The sequence below is a fragment of the Mesocricetus auratus genome, unplaced genomic scaffold (genome assembly GCF_017639785.1).
Source record: "Mesocricetus auratus isolate SY011 unplaced genomic scaffold, BCM_Maur_2.0 Super-Scaffold_100676, whole genome shotgun sequence".
NCBI classification, from domain to species: domain Eukaryota; kingdom Metazoa; phylum Chordata; class Mammalia; order Rodentia; family Cricetidae; genus Mesocricetus; species Mesocricetus auratus.
This window is the reverse complement of record NW_024429266.1, coordinates 12,873,941-12,889,628: the sequence shown is the minus strand read 5'-3', so window position 1 is coordinate 12,889,628 and position 15,688 is coordinate 12,873,941. Positions and strand designations below refer to the sequence as shown.

The 15,688-nt window shown below is 40.6% G+C and overlaps 1 protein-coding gene across 2 annotated transcripts in view; it reads right to left on the bottom strand.

Annotated features, from left to right (window-relative positions):
* The window catches only part of Nvl (nuclear VCP like), a 46,514-nt gene that overhangs the window by 2,978 nt on the left and 27,848 nt on the right, over positions 1 to 15,688 (bottom strand). For both annotated transcript variants that reach the window (XM_005078130.4, XM_021231874.2), the window contains exons 16-22: positions 15,007 to 15,069; positions 12,459 to 12,578; positions 9,323 to 9,422; positions 5,784 to 5,890; positions 4,693 to 4,769; positions 3,469 to 3,563; positions 1,857 to 1,927 (exon numbers count right to left, since the gene is read on the bottom strand). In XM_005078130.4, coding sequence (XP_005078187.1) covers positions 1,857 to 1,927; positions 3,469 to 3,563; positions 4,693 to 4,769; positions 5,784 to 5,890; positions 9,323 to 9,422; positions 12,459 to 12,578; positions 15,007 to 15,069 — 633 coding nt within the window. The remainder of the gene's footprint in view (positions 1 to 1,856; positions 1,928 to 3,468; positions 3,564 to 4,692; positions 4,770 to 5,783; positions 5,891 to 9,322; positions 9,423 to 12,458; positions 12,579 to 15,006; positions 15,070 to 15,688) is intronic.

The following is a 15,688-nucleotide window of genomic DNA, read 5'->3' as shown; positions in this document are numbered from 1 at the left end:
TCTTTCCAGTACAATAGACTTGTAGCATCTGACACCCTCTCCTCCTTTGCTGTGGCCAATCTTTCAAAGTTCTGTCAACCCAGCAGGTTATGTAGTGGAAGCTCACTGTTGCCACACTGACCTTTTCAGGGTTAGATGACAATGCCACTCCCACTATTTATCCCAAAGAAAAACTTAAAATGTGTTCTGGTTTATTTATTTCCAGCTATTTAGAATCTATCCTAGGGCCAGAAAGATGGTTCAGAAGATGAAAGCATTCACCGCCAGCTCCAACAGCCTGAGTTCAGTCCTTAGACTCCACATGAAAGGAAGAGAGAACTCTCAAGTCATCTCATCTTTGCTTGCATGCTGTGGTTCAGTTATGTCCCCACCCCCATCCCACCCCACAAATGTAAAAAATAAAAGAGAAATCGATTTTAAAAAGTCAATTGTGCTAGCTAGGTGTGATGGCTCATGCCTTACAATCTCAACACTCAGGAGTCTCGACAGAGGATCATCATGAACTAAAGATAGCCTGGGCTAGAGTCTCAAAAAACAAAGACAGACTGAGAATATAGCTTGTAGAGTGTAGCCTACCCTGCCATCCGCCTGGGCCCTGCCACAATTGCAGTCCCCAAATAATACACAAGACACTGTATTAATTATGAAGCTGTTGGCCGTTTGCTTGGTTTCTTACTGGCTATCTCTGACTTAAGTATTTACCCCATAATTGTTAATCTAAGTATTTCTCTTACCGGAGAAAAGGGTCCAGACCTCTTATTCCTATGGCGGCTACATCATGACTGTCTGTGTCTCTCTTTCCCAGAATCCTCCTGAACTCCTAGTCCCACCTATCTTGCTTCCCTATTGACCAACAGTGCTTTTCTGACATATACACAGGACTTCCCCATCAGTAGCTCGTTTGGCAGATTGGTTGCCTGGTATACACAAAGCCCTGGTTTCAACCTCTAGCACCACATAAAGCCAAGTGTGGTGGCATATGTCTATAATATTATCACTGTGAGGTTCAGAAATTCAAAGCTATCCTCAGCTAGACAGCATGTGCTGTCTCAAATAACAAAACAAACAAACAAAATAAAAAAAAACACACACACAAAACCTAAACAAACAACATCAAAACCCTGAGTAAACAAAGCAAGCTAACTGCATTAAGTTTTTCTTTTGGATAGGTAAAATGGTCACTAAGTGTTAAAAATGCATAGTACTTAGGCCAGGAAGATGACTCGGTGGATGAAGGCAGCTGCTGCCAAGTTTGGTGACCCGAGTTATCATCCCCATATCCCATGTGGCAGGACAGAACTGAGTCCTGACGCAGGCATGAATACACGGGCAGATGCACACACACAAAATAAATGTGAAAGACAAAATATATACAACTTTAGAGAGGGAAAAAAAATTCTCTCTCTCTCTCCTTCCTATAAACAATGTTTCCATATATATTTCCTTCTGGAAATATAAGCAAAACTACAATTAATTAGTTCACCCTTTAATATAAATAGCATACAGAGACACATTCCTTTACCTAGCATATTATAGACACAATTCCTATGCTTTTTACTTAGTAATAAATTTGGGAGATATTTTGTGATCTTTCAAATAGCTATACCATTTCATTATATGAGCATTTAAAGTTTTGGCCTATTATTATGTGTGCCAGTGAAGAGGAATCTTGTGGCGCATGTCTGTAATATGTTACTTGGAAGGCAGAAGCAAGAGGCTCCTGAGTTTGAGGCTAGCTTAGGATATATAAAGATACTATTCCTCAATAAAAAAAATAAACTAATAAAACTTCTAAGTTCCTATCCACAGATGTTAATTTCACACCTCTTTTCTAGACACTGAGGAATGTTTCTCACCTTTACTGATATAGATGGTTTTACTTTCCTGAAAGCTTCTTCAAAATGCTTATGGCTGACTTTGAGTTCACCTGTAGAGGAAATGCATAAATACACACCTTAGTATAGTCCAGAAACTTGAAAGACAGGAAAATTGAGATGGCTGATCAGATGGAACCTATTCAAGTGCATTTGCATACACCCAACTCCAGCTCTGCCTTACTGAGAATCTCTCCATTCATTTGGGGAAACAGGACTGTGGGGAGTCACTCCGTCTCTCAGGAAAGTTGGGTGGAAGACAAACAGTTGAGTTAAACTATGCGTGCTGCTCCCACAGAAATGACTAATGAGGTCCCAGGTAGAATTAATAGGAGAGTATAAGATGAGATGGTCCATAGAACTAGAAATAACTAGGAGCCTGTATTACTATCAAGTATACTCTGGAATACAAATTCATGCTACTGAGTAACAAAGGCTAGAAGTTCCCAAAGACAAAAATGCGAAGGATACATATGTATATCACTAAACTGGATTAGACAGAGTTGTAATTTTTATAAGGTTAAGTGATAAAATAGCTAAACACGTGCTGGAGAGATGACTCAGAGGTTAAGAGCATTAGTTGCTCTTCCAGAGGACCTGAGTTCAATTCCCAGCAACCACATGGTGGCTCACAACCATTTATAGTGGGATCGGATGCCCTCTTCTGGCAAAAAGGTATACATGCAGATAGAGCATACATATAATAAAATAAAATTAAAAAAATAGCTAAACACATACACAAAATTGAAAGGGGACCAGTGCACACTTGAAGTTCCAATGAGACTACATCTACACAGTACAAAGCACTTAGACACACCTACGTAGGCAAAGTAAAGGCAGAGCCGGAATACGGGTCAAAAGTGAATCTGGCCGGGCAGTGGTGGCGCACGCCTTTAATCCCAGCACTCGGGAGGCAGAGGCAGGCAGATCTCTGTGAGTTGGAGGCCAGGCTGGACCGACAGTCTCCAAAACAATACAGAGAAACCCTGTCTTGAAAAACCAAAAAAGTGAATCTGTTCTGGCCACACATACCCCAAAAGTAACATCAAAAATACTATTACAGTGTGAAGTAAACATCAAACATGTTGAAAAGGAATACATGGATTTTGTCTTTGGACTTTCTGGCTTTTGTAATGTTGGGGAAAGAATCCTGAGCGTTGCACATGCTAAGAAAAATCTCCATCACCGAGTGATAAAAGTTGCCTTCTGATTTTAGATTTTAAGGAAAATCTCGATATATGGAAAATTATGTGTTTCTTAATGTTTCCAATTTAGGTTGAATTTCAACAGGCAAGCCTTAGCAAAAGAATTATGATTTATCAAACTGTTAGGTAGCAAAGCAGTAAAGGAACACATCTGTCTCTATCTAATCACTTGACAAAATACAACGCTGCTCAGTACAGAGATACTAAATAACGAATATTGTGTCAACAAGAATTTACATATTATTCCTGAGCAGTTTCTAAAGGTCTCATCAAAACAGTCATCTCTATTACACATTGTTTTAAAAATGCTAGAAAATGACCAGGGCTTCAGGGCTTCTAAAGATTCAGAAAGATACCCTACAGTGGAGAGGTCCCAGAGGGCCTCATACCTGCTCCAATTCCAATTGCACTCTTCTGTCCTGCTATTTCTTGTCTCAGGGCACAGAGAGAAGCTTCTCGTACCAAAGCAGAGAGGTCTGCGCCCCTGTAAAAAACAAAGAGTTCTTATGTATTCTAAAAGCCAAGAGAGATGTTCAATTATAATATACTTAAAGATGAAAGAGCAATGAAGGAGGTGAGACAAACTGACTAGGATCAGCAGGAAAGAGATTTTAGCTTTCACTCAAAGGAATTTTTAGCCTTCAGAAGAAAGGGATTTGTGGAAGGTGTGATATAATGAAAAATAAAAAGGTCCTTCCTTTTAGCCATAGAGACTTATGTAGATATAAAACATCCACCCAGAGGGTACGATGACATGTACGATGACGTGAATTCAATTCTTGGAAAACACATTTAAAAAAAAGAAAGAAAGAAAGAATGAATGAATGAAAGAATAAGAAAGGAAAGGAAGCCAGGCGTTGGTGGCACACGCCTTTAATCCCAGCACTCGGGAGGCAGAGGCAGGTGGAACTCTGTGAGTTCGAGGCCAGCCTAGTCTATAGAGAGAGTTCCAGGACAGCCTCCAAAGCCATAGAGAAACCCTTGGAAGTAAGTTGCATTGCTGAGCAACAGCTCTGAAACCCTCAGCAATGAAATACTGACTCACTTTCCTTAATGTTTGTGGCAAGTCCAGTATTATTTGGCCTTGCTCTAGAAGCAAATATCAAGTACCAAAGGTGTTAGGGACAAACAATAGGGCTTCAAAATAACAGAGTGGCTGAAGGGAGGGTCTCAGCTAACCCTTAACAAGAATACATAAAAGCTGAAGGCAGAAACATCAGTTGTCATGCTGCTGTTGCAGGCTCAATGCATACATGTGTGCAGGGAGCACAGTCTGGCAGACTAACCTCTGCTGCACACATGTACCTAAGGAATATACTATCCAGCGAGAAATGGCTTTCCGGATGCTGAAAGAACTAACAGTGAAGGGTGGCAAAGTGGTCAGGCAAGCTTGAGTGCCAATAGCAACATCTATGTCAGGAATTCAGCATCCAAGGCAAGTAAGCTATCCTCTGAGAGGGAGGCAGCAAGAACCAGCCAGGCACTAGGTAAGGTGATACACAGAAAACCTCATTAGCTTTTCCAACAACCTGAGAAATGGGCATCTTTTCCTTTCCTGTTAATGAAGAAACTATACTCCAGAGGGTTAAGAGACCAGAGACTTCAATACTCACGTATAGCAATTACAACGAGGGTCATTGGCAATTGCTTCCAAATTTACATCTTCAGCCAGGGGTGGCTTGGTGCCATTCTGAAGAAGAGAGAAAGATGAGTTTTTTCTGAGGCGCTCATGACTTACATGCATCCGCTTCACTGGTTCTTAATGAAGCAGAAAGGCCTGTGACTAAGGGAGTAGAGCCAACTCCAAAATCAATGTAGAGGGAGCACCACAGAGCTGAATCTGGAGAGTTAGAGTAAGACGCAGACTGATGTGTGACAAGTTCTAAAGGGGAACCACTGGTGAAGTCAGAGGAATTTGTGTTATGAGACTGAGAATAACACTGAACGCAACTTGTAGAGAACAAAAGGAGCCTGCTCTACACAGGACCCAAGATTTTTTTTTTTCCTGAGACAGGGTTTCTCTGTGTACCTTTGTTTTGTAGACCAGGCTGGACTTGAACGCACAGAAATCTACCTGCCTTTGTCCCCCTTAGTGCTAGGATTAATGGCTGTGTGCCACCACCGCCGCTAAGATGTTGCTTTTAATCCCTCACCTAAACCCCAACCTTGACACTGAATGTTTCCGACGGACCTGTATTTTACTTCTTACTCCATTCAGACAGGATCTGATGATCAAAGACTTAAAGACACAGGGAACACGATTACAGTGATATCTGATAAGACTGGTTGAATATTAACTCTAACCCTTCATTTAGCTTACCTTCATTTTGAGTAGGAAAAATGAGAATGGACAGTGTGTTTAGTGAAAAAGCCAGCACACATTGGGAGATGGAGGCCTGGTAAATATTTAAGCCATAGAAAATCATCAGCTAACGTAAATTACTACTGGTGTAACTTTAAAGGTGATATCGGCAGGGCTAGAGAGATGGCTCAATGGTCTTGCAGAGGACCTGGGTTTGGTTCCCAGCATCCACACGAGGAGGCTCACAACTGTGAGTCACCCCAGTCCCAAGGATGTGATTCCTTTTGACCTTATTAGGCAACTTCTTACATGTAGTGCACATAAATTCATGCATACACACATATACATAAATACACTCTTAAAGGATATAAACATAACAAAAAAGTCATTTCTTTTACTCACTTTTGTGATAGTCTTTAATATGGCAACACGGTCTGGTGGGGGTGGCAAACCTACAAAGAGCGTTTTGTCCAGCCGGCCTGGGCGCAGAATGGCAGGGTCAATGATATCTAGAGAAGAGAGAAAAACAGAAATAAAGTTTTGTTGTTGTTTTTTTAATGTTATTAGTGAAAGTCAGAGTTCCTTTTGAAAAAAAGCTAAAAACTGTGGTCAATTGAGTATTATTAAAGTGAAATGGCAAGAATTAGGACCTAAGTTCAAATCCCCAGAATTCACATAGGAATCTAAGTATGGCAGCAACTGTCTATAATATCAGCACTGGGAAGGAAGGGATAAGAGGATCCATGGTGCTTGCTGGTTAGCCAATCAAGTCATAGCGAGTTCCTGGTTTGCTGAGAAATCCTATCTCAAAAAACAAGGTGAAGATTGAGGGAAATACCCTATGTTGTCCTCCACACACATGCATGTACACCCACATACAGATTTCATGCCCTCCCACACACAAATCAAAGGCTACTACTTAGCAAAATGCATCCAACTATCTTATGTTTCTTTGTGATCCCGGCTCTTAGTAGCTACAGCACAGTGCTGAGCTTCACAGTGCCACAAACAGCTAACTATAAAATTTCCTGACTTCTCCACCAAGAACCCATTTATTTGTAAACAAGATCTTTTCAACACACCAAGACGGGGAGTGTAAGAAATATCAATGGTTAAAACCAGTGTTTATGCAAGCAAATCTAACTACCCCCTCCCCGAAACATACAAGGAAAATTCTACTGTGTCCACTTACATTTCATACTTTTTTTTTTTTTTTTTTTTTTTTTTTGGTTTTTACGAGACAGGGTTTCTCTGTATTGTTTTGGAGGCTGTCGGTCCAGCCCGGCCTCGAACTCACAGAGATCCGCCTGCCTCTACCTCCCGAGTGCTGGGATTAAAGGCGTGCGCCACCACCGCCCGGCTACATTTCATACTTTTAACTATGCTTTGCAGATGTTCATGCCCGGCTCCCCCACCCCCGGTTAAGTTTTCTCCCAGTACAGGGCAAGCTGAAGGCCTTGTGCATGTAAGCAAGCGCACCATTTCTAAGCGAATTACATTCCCAGCCCTTTCCCTAGCAAGTCTTCTGGAGCATCCTGGCTCATGGCAGATTTTCTTAGTTCTTTACCTAGGAATGCATTCTGAAATAAAAGTTTGTTGGATACACAACTGCAATCCTGACACCTAGGAGGCCAAGGCAAGAGAACTGCCAGTTTAAGGCCAGCATGAGCTACATAAAAACACCGTCTCAAACAACAAAATACGGCAAAGCCATCAATATACATTTGGTACACTAATGAGGTGACCTGTGATGAGTCCCAAGATACCACTAGGATGAGGATCAGTCATAACACGGGCCAGAAATGGAATCAGTGTTCAAATTTTCAGTCATACCCTCTCTGAATTCTGGGGAAAAGCCCAATTCAATTATGTGGCTAATGAGTTAATTTAGTATGTCTCTGTGATAGTTTGAATGCTTAGGGAGTGGCACTATTTGTTGAAGTGGGTGTGGCCATGTTGGAGGAAGTGTATCATTGGGGTGGGCTTGAGGGTTCCTCCTACCAATGGACTGGATATAGAACTTGTAGCTACCTCTTTAATACCATGTCTGCCTATGATGACAATGCACTAACCCTTTGAAACTGTAAGCAAGCCTTTCTTTTGTAACACTTGCCATAGTCATAATGACCCTTCAAAGCAATAGAACATTAAGACAGTGTCCATAATGAAGTCCCAATAAAAATTCTGGCCCCTGAAGTTTAAGGAAAGTTCCCAGTTAGTGAAATTCTATACTTTTCCCAGACTAGGTACCATGTAGATCCTTCGAAACAAAATTGTAATATTACTTGAGGTCTGACAATTGTTTTAGCAAATTGCTGAACTCGAGAGTCATGGGAATTCCCAAGCTCAGGAGTACAGCTGTCCCAAGAACACTGCTTACAGCTGGCATTGAAGTGGTACAGTCCTGTGAGGACTGACTTACTGAGTAAGTGAGGTCTGGTAAATACCAGAATTGCCTTACAGTCCACTTAGTTGTTGGCCAGTACAGGACAGGTTGTAATAACAGTGTTTGGTAGGTCTTATTATCACTTATTGACAACACACTAAGAAATGAAGTCCAAGGGGGAGGGAAAGGGAGAGGGACCTGGAACTGACTTGTGAAGCAACCTTGTTTCTTATCTAAATTTAAACTGAAAAATAAATAAAAAAAGGAAAAAAAAGAAAAAGAAAAAAGAAATGAAGTCCTACAGCCAGTACTCAAGCCCAGGTCTGTCGTGATCACATTTTTTATTTTTCAACAAAGTGAGACTAGAAACCATAACTTTCCATTTTTCATTAAAAATGAAATGGTGGGTACATCATCAAAGGTTGGGTTTCTATAGTAACTTCCTCCAAAAGAAAACTTACACCAGTTAGACAACTGAGAAATCCATGCAAAGGACCAAGTAAAGAGTTCATATCTGTAATCACAGTACTTAAAGAGGCTGAGGCAGAGCCTTCCAGGGCTATTTTGTGAGACCCCATTTCAAGAAAACAAAACAAATCAAAACCAAACCCTGCCATCATACCTGATGGGGCTGGGGAGACGACTCAGGGGTTAACAGCGCCTGGCGCTTGCACAGCACCGGAGTTTGGACCCCGATAGCAGTGGCAGGTGACTCACAAGTGCCTGTTAACTCACAGTCTCCTGGCTAGCAGACAGCTATCAAAGCATCACAGCAGACTGACTATCAAAGTCTGGATTGCAGGGAGGGCAAAGGTTTAAAAATACGAACAGAAATTAAGAGTAAAAAAGAAAAGCTAATTTTAGCACTGTGAAAGGTTTTAGTCTTTTTTTTTTCAAATCTGACAGAATGCTTAAGCTTGAAAACCATTTTAAAATCAAGGTGTAAGCCAATATTGAGGCATGCCTCCAGTACACAGGGGCCCCTGGAACTGGCTGTGAGCAGCTGCTGGGAACTAAACCCGAGTCCTCGGCAAGAGCTCAAGTGCCTTTAGTCTTTAGCCTCCGAGTCTTCTCTCCCGCCCTAGCTTTCTTTATTCACCTGCCTAGCGAGGTTGCCGCTCACGTCAATTAACACTCAACATAACTCTTACAGACGTGGCCAACGACTGATCTCATCTGAGCAACCAATTAGTCAAGTGAAGCTCCCTTTTCCCAGGTGACTCTAGGTTGTGTCAAGTTGACAACAAAAACAACCAGCACAGAAGTCAATAGAGAAAACAATTTCAGGATCAGAAAGTGCTTTTCTTTAAATGTAAAGAGATTTATTATTATTTTATGTGTATAGTGTTTTGCCTGCAAATATGTCTGTGCATCACATGCTTGCAGTGGGTCCCCTGGGAACTGAGGTACACACAGCCGTGTGCTGCCCTGAGGGTGAGTGTTCTGAACCGTGGAGCCATCTCTCCAGCCCCAATGTTCTTTACTGCAGCATCCACAAGAGCTGTTTAAGTTATATTTCACTTTATGAACTCATTTGTGTATTCTTCTTTCTTACCTGGCCTATTAGTGGCAGCCAAAATAAAAACTTGCTGACGTGTTTCCAGCCCATCCATCTCTGTAAGCAGCTGATTCACCACACGGACACTAGCACCTGTCTACAAAAACAAAAATAAAAATCTAGTTCCATCACCTCCAACATAAAGAAAGCAGCCTCCTTCCTCCATTTCAGAATGTACAGAATACATTTACTAACTTGAATGAAAACTTCTGTTGAAGAAAGATTACAGTGACTGAACAGCAGCATGAACCCAGAAGTCCCAGGTACTCAGAGGCTAAGGCAAGAGGACCGCCTAAATCTAGGAATATGGGGTCACTGTGAACAACAAGGAGACTAATTTTAGAAATGTAAAATAAAGAGAGAGGGAGGAACAAAGTGTGGACGGGAGGAAACGAGGAAGGAAAGGAGGAGGAAGGCAGGCAGATGGGCACCAATGACGACTTCTTAAAGAGCACTACATACTGATACTGTGCAAAACACAGTATCAGTGCATTCCCAGCAGTTACTACTCAGTCCGAGTGAGGCTATTTGTCTCTGGGAGTAGCTCTACACAGGGGAAGAGATGACAACTCACACCTGAATCTTATGCTTCTGAATTATTTAGTAGTTACCATGAACCTCCATGCGGGCAAATCTAAATTCAGCTTCTAGGCTCTAGATTTCTGCCTATGTTGTGTCCCATATCTTTCAATAGATACAGGAATATTGAATACGTTAAGATTTCTAGCTCCTTTTTGAAGCAACGGGTACAGAATATGGCTATTCAGGGAAACACCCAAGAGAATGGATCAGGAAGTAAGTATAGGGTTACAGAGATGTGGAAACATGGCAACAGAATACATAAACAATGAAGATTATGAGCAAGTGGTGCTGTGCATCTTTTATTATTAATTGCTTCCTTCAACATAAATTTATGTATAGACATAGCAATGAGCTTAATTCCATCAATTCTTTTAGAAGGATGCATTTGTGGGGACATTGTACTAATAATTAAGACGTTAACAGACTCATAATGTAGACTCAATAATATCAAGAATTACTACATTTTAGCCAAGTGGTGATGGTGCATGCCTTTAATCCTAACACTCGAGAGGCAAAGAAAGATGTATCTCTCTGAGTTTGAGGCCAGCCTGATATACATAGCTGTTGTGGAATATTCCCTTTACACTGTGTGAAGATGTGTCACTGTGACTGGTTTACTAAAGAGCTGGATGGTCAACAGCTAGGCAGGAAGAGGTTAGGCAGGATTTCTGGGGATAGAGAGGACACAGAGAAGGAAAAAGGCAGGGTTCTAGTCAGACATAGAGGAAGCAGCATGGGCAGTACAGAGATGAGGCATCCAGCCACAGGACAGAATGTAGAGAAAAATAAAGGGTTAATTCAAGCTATAAGAGCTAGTGGGCCAAGTCTAAGCTAAGGCCAAGCTTTCATAATTAATTAATTAGTCTCCATGTCATTATTTGAGAGTTTACAGTACAAAGAAAGACTTGCTACACACAGTAAGTTTCAGGACAGCCAGGGCTACACAAAGAAACCCTAAGAGAGAGAGAGAGAGAGAGAGAGAGAGAGAGAGAGAGAGAGAGAGAGAGAGAGAGAGGGAGGGAGGGAGGGAGGGAGGGAGGGAGGGAGGGAGGGAGGGAGGGAGGGAGGGAGGGAGGGAGGGAGGGAGAGAGAGAGAGAGAGAGAGAGAGGACTCATTTGTCATTGGAGCTCCAGGTGCAGTAAGAGACCATGTCTCAAAAGCTCAAAAGGAATAAGTGAAAGAGTGAGGAGCGCCAGGCGTTGGTGGCGCACGCCTTTAATCCCAGCACTTGGGAGGCAGAGGCAGGCGGATCTCTGTGAGTTCAAGACCAGCCTGGTCTACAGAGTGAGTTCCTGGACAGCCTCCAAAACAATACAGAGAAACCCTGTCTCGGAAAAAAAAAGAAAAGAAAAGAAAGAGTGAGGAGCAGGACACCTGCCTGACATCCTCTGTGAACACACACACACACACACGCACACGCACACACGCACGCATAGGCATACATGCCTGTATACAAGAAGCATACATTACATCACTCACATACATGTACAAATCCATTCAAAGACAAAAATTTAAAACTATCCTCCTCAATCAAGAGAAAAACTACAGAATCTACAAAGGACTGTAACAATAAGCTAAAATTATAATACTCTTTCACAAAAAAAGGTTAAGTAATAAGACTGGAGAACAGATGTTAGGCCTAACTAGAAAAGGAACCAATTTTCACTACATATAACCTCTAATCAAACATTCCAGGGGGGCTGGACAGAAGGCTCATCGGTTAAGAGCACTGGCTGCTTTTCCAGAGTTCAGTTCCCAGGACCTACTTGACAGCTCACAACTGTCTGTAACTTCAGTTCCATGAGATTTCATACCTTCACACAAATGCACATAAAATGAAGTTAAATACATTATTAAAAAAAAAAGAAAGAAAGAAACATTTCAGGAGTAAGAAGGTCAAAGTGTACCTGATATTATCAAGTAAGTTATTAATGACAAAAGACAAATTTACTGAAAATGATCAACCTTTCCAGAAATCAAGAACACGTACACAAAATATGTTTAGTTAATAAAATTGACTAAATAAATAAATAAAGGGTCCAGATTATTTTTAGGTTGACAAGGTGTAGAAAATGGTTAATTTAACACATTGTTCTTGGTTATTATACAACTGACAGATTCTGTGAAATATGTCATAGTATTTGCTATATTTCAATATCTAAGTCTAATGTATATACATCTTCAGCCATGATCCACAATTCCCAAATTCTAGTCCACATTATTTGTATATATGCACAAACATAGCAGATATAAATGCCTGAGAAAGTTCTGTCTGCAAAGGAAATACCCAGAAGAAATATAAATGCCCAAAAGCAAGGCATTATCAAAAACCCTGCTCTAGCTAGACTGTATACAGGTATACAACAGGTAAAAATGAAACAAACCATCAAGATAACACATCCACACTTACACATAGAAGGAATTTTAAATTGACACATGGAGCATGCCACATGTCAGCACCAGCAACTTGTAAGAAGAGTAATGAGGTGAAAGGAATTTCAGAAATGTGACTTATATGAATTTTTATGTAAAAACCCATTGATAACTTACTTCTCGGTCTGATCTTCGAGGACATAAAGCATCCACTTCATCAAAAAATATCACACAGGGTGCTGAGTTCTTGGCCCGCTGAAAGACCTGTCGCACGGCACGTTCACTTTCTCCAACATACTAAACACGTATAGAAAGTAGATAAAATGGAGAGATGGTTCAATTGTGGGGCTAAGTACCAAATGACAGTAATAGTAGTTTTCCGTCATGTAGATCTTGTGTATTTATATATTTAAGAATATTACACAACAATTAAAGAAAAAGAGGCCATGAATTTAAGAAAAAGTAAGCAGAGGGAGAGTGGCTGGATAGAGGAAAGGGATCAGATATAATTATATTTTAATCTAAAAAGTATTTTTAAAAATACTTGAAGTCATATATATGTCAAGAGTTCTAAAAAGTACTATATTAAACCATGTGCAATTGCTAGTATTAAATCATTTTGGCATATAAAAACAGGCAGTTGTCCTGTATATGGTGGCATACCCCTCTAATCTCAGTATTTGGGAGAGTGAGACAGGAGGACCACTAATTTCAAATTAGCCTGGACTACACAGCAAAGCCCTCTCTTAAAAGACAGCTGTGGGGCAGTGGTGACACACGCCTTTATTTAATGCCAGCACTCGGGAGGCAGAGGCAGGCAGATCTCTGTGACTTCAAAGCCAACATGGTCTACAGAGTGAGTTTCAGGACAACCAGTACTACACAGAGAGAAATCCTGTCTCAAAAAACAAAACAAACAAAAGACAGCCAATTACATCTTTATTTGTAAAATGAAGACTAAATAGAATATAAAATCTCTAGTTAAAAAAGAAACCCCATAATTCTATTGTAGCCTAAAACCAATTTCCTATTTCTTATACGGTAAAATACTCAGGAATAAATTCTCAGGAATAATTGTTACTTATCCAACAGTATTTTGAGACACACAAATCAAATTGATGTCTACTCCCATATATAAACATATTCTTACTAAAAGAAGAAAAAATGTATATAGCAACAGTGGAGTCAGGGTGAATGCACTTGGCATCTCATAAATTCACAATGGCTTATTCCATGTTAAAATCTAAACCCTGTCTCACAAAACAAAACAAAAAAAAGTCAAGCGTACCGAGAGAGAGAGACAGAGGCAGAGACGAGACAGATCAGACAAGGGCTGAGATTTCTATCCTTAACAGTAGAAAACTATGAAAAGACTGGAGTAGCTAATGAGAGAGCAGACTCAGCTTGCTCAGAGCCCTAGATCTGATCCTTGGCACCCAAAGAAAGAGTTTTGTTTGAACAAGTAGCATGAATATAATGCTAATCTTCACTGTCAACTGGACTGGATTTAGAATCTTCCAGGAGTTTGTGAAGATGTCTGAGGGCTTTCCAGAGAGAACTGAGTAGAGAAACTCCACAAGAAAGAGAGGTACCATCTCATGGTGCAGAATCTAAGCTGTTCCACCATGCTGTCTCTATCATGGTGGCCAGACCGTCCACAACAATGAGAATACACCCTTTCCTCACGCTGTTTCTGTTACTGTGTCAGGTCTCGAGCTGCACCACCCTGAACATAACTGATTTCATTTGTTAGTCTGTCAGAATGACAAGAAAACAAACTAACACAATCTATTTTTGTTGCTGCTTAAATATGTTACAAACACTGAATAATCTTTTTTATTATACATATAGGTGACAGAAAATAAGAAATTCAGTGCAGAAGGCACAGCATTTCAGTAATTTCTTTGTTCTAAAGTACTTTTATTTAATTTGTATATAGCTCACCGAGCCACACAACATGAATTCAAACTTCAACCTTACTCAAATATTCCAACTGACAAACCCTGCCAATTACAAAGCTTTTCTACAGTAAGCATCCCTTAACTGAACTGCACCACAGAGGAGAAATAACTCAGAGCTAGGAGATAGCTCCGTTTATAAGTACTTCAACCTTACTCCAATATTCCAACTGACAAACCCTGCCAATTACAAAGCTTTTCTACAGTAAGCATGCCTTAATTGAACTGCACCACAGAGAAGAAATAACTCAGAGCTAGGAGATAGCTCCGTTTATAAGTACTTCCACACATGCGTGAGAGCACAAGTTCAACTCCTGGCACCCACTGAAAAAGCTGGGCACTTGGGAGGCAGAGAAGGCACATTCCTGGGGTTCATAGGCTAGTTGCATAGTCTCATGAGCCCCAGGTCCAATAAGAGACCTTGCCTCAAGACACAAGGTGAACAGCTCCACCCAAGGTAGACCTATGGCCTCCACACACATGGGTACCTATCTGTACATATGTATTCATATACATGTACACACACACACACACACACCTAATAACCATTTCCATTTTTAAAGGTGGAGAAACTCAAGTTCATATGTTAATAGACTTATTCAAGAAAGCATTTATAAATGCCATGTTACAGCAAGCTCAATCTTCCATCTCTACAACACTTTGTCAAAATGTCACAACTATTCAAAGAGCCTAGTGTTCCGAGTCCTATAATCCAACTCATCATGATTTATCTTAATTAAAATAATGGCTGCTGCCACAAAACTTACCATATTTAATAATTCAGGGCCTTTGACAGATATAAAATTTAGTCCAGACTCATTTGCCACAGCCTAGCCAGAATAAACAAAAAAGACACAAATAAGACAAATAGGAAAAAAAAACCCTTTCATACTTATTGAATTGACAAATATTGAAAGAAACTTTAAACAAGATGTAGCAGCATGTATACACCACTAATCCCAGCAATCAGGTGGCAGAGGCAAGTCACACCTTTGTGAGCTGAAGGCCAGTCTGGTCTACACAATGAGTTCCAGGTCAGCTATTTTAAATGGCCACTGCAAATTTCAGCTGTAAGATGAAACCTTCAGAAAGTCACCTTGATATACTTTAAAAAATGTAATGGGATTTCTGAGTCAAGGTTTCATGAGGCCTTAAACTCACTGTGCAGCAGAAGATAACCTTAAACTCCTGATCTCTGCATCTAGCGCCCAAGTACCGGGATTACTGGCATGTGCAACCATATCCAAAATCATAAACTACAAAACATCTCTATGGCAAAACACTATACAGGCATTAAAACCCTTTTAAATTTCACTATGTTTACTTATGTCTACATATGCATGTGTGTGGTGTGCACATGCTTTACAGCATTCTTGTGGAACTCAGAGGACAATTTGCAGGAGACAGGCTTTTCCTTCCACAACGTGGGTCCTAGGATTGAGCCCAGGC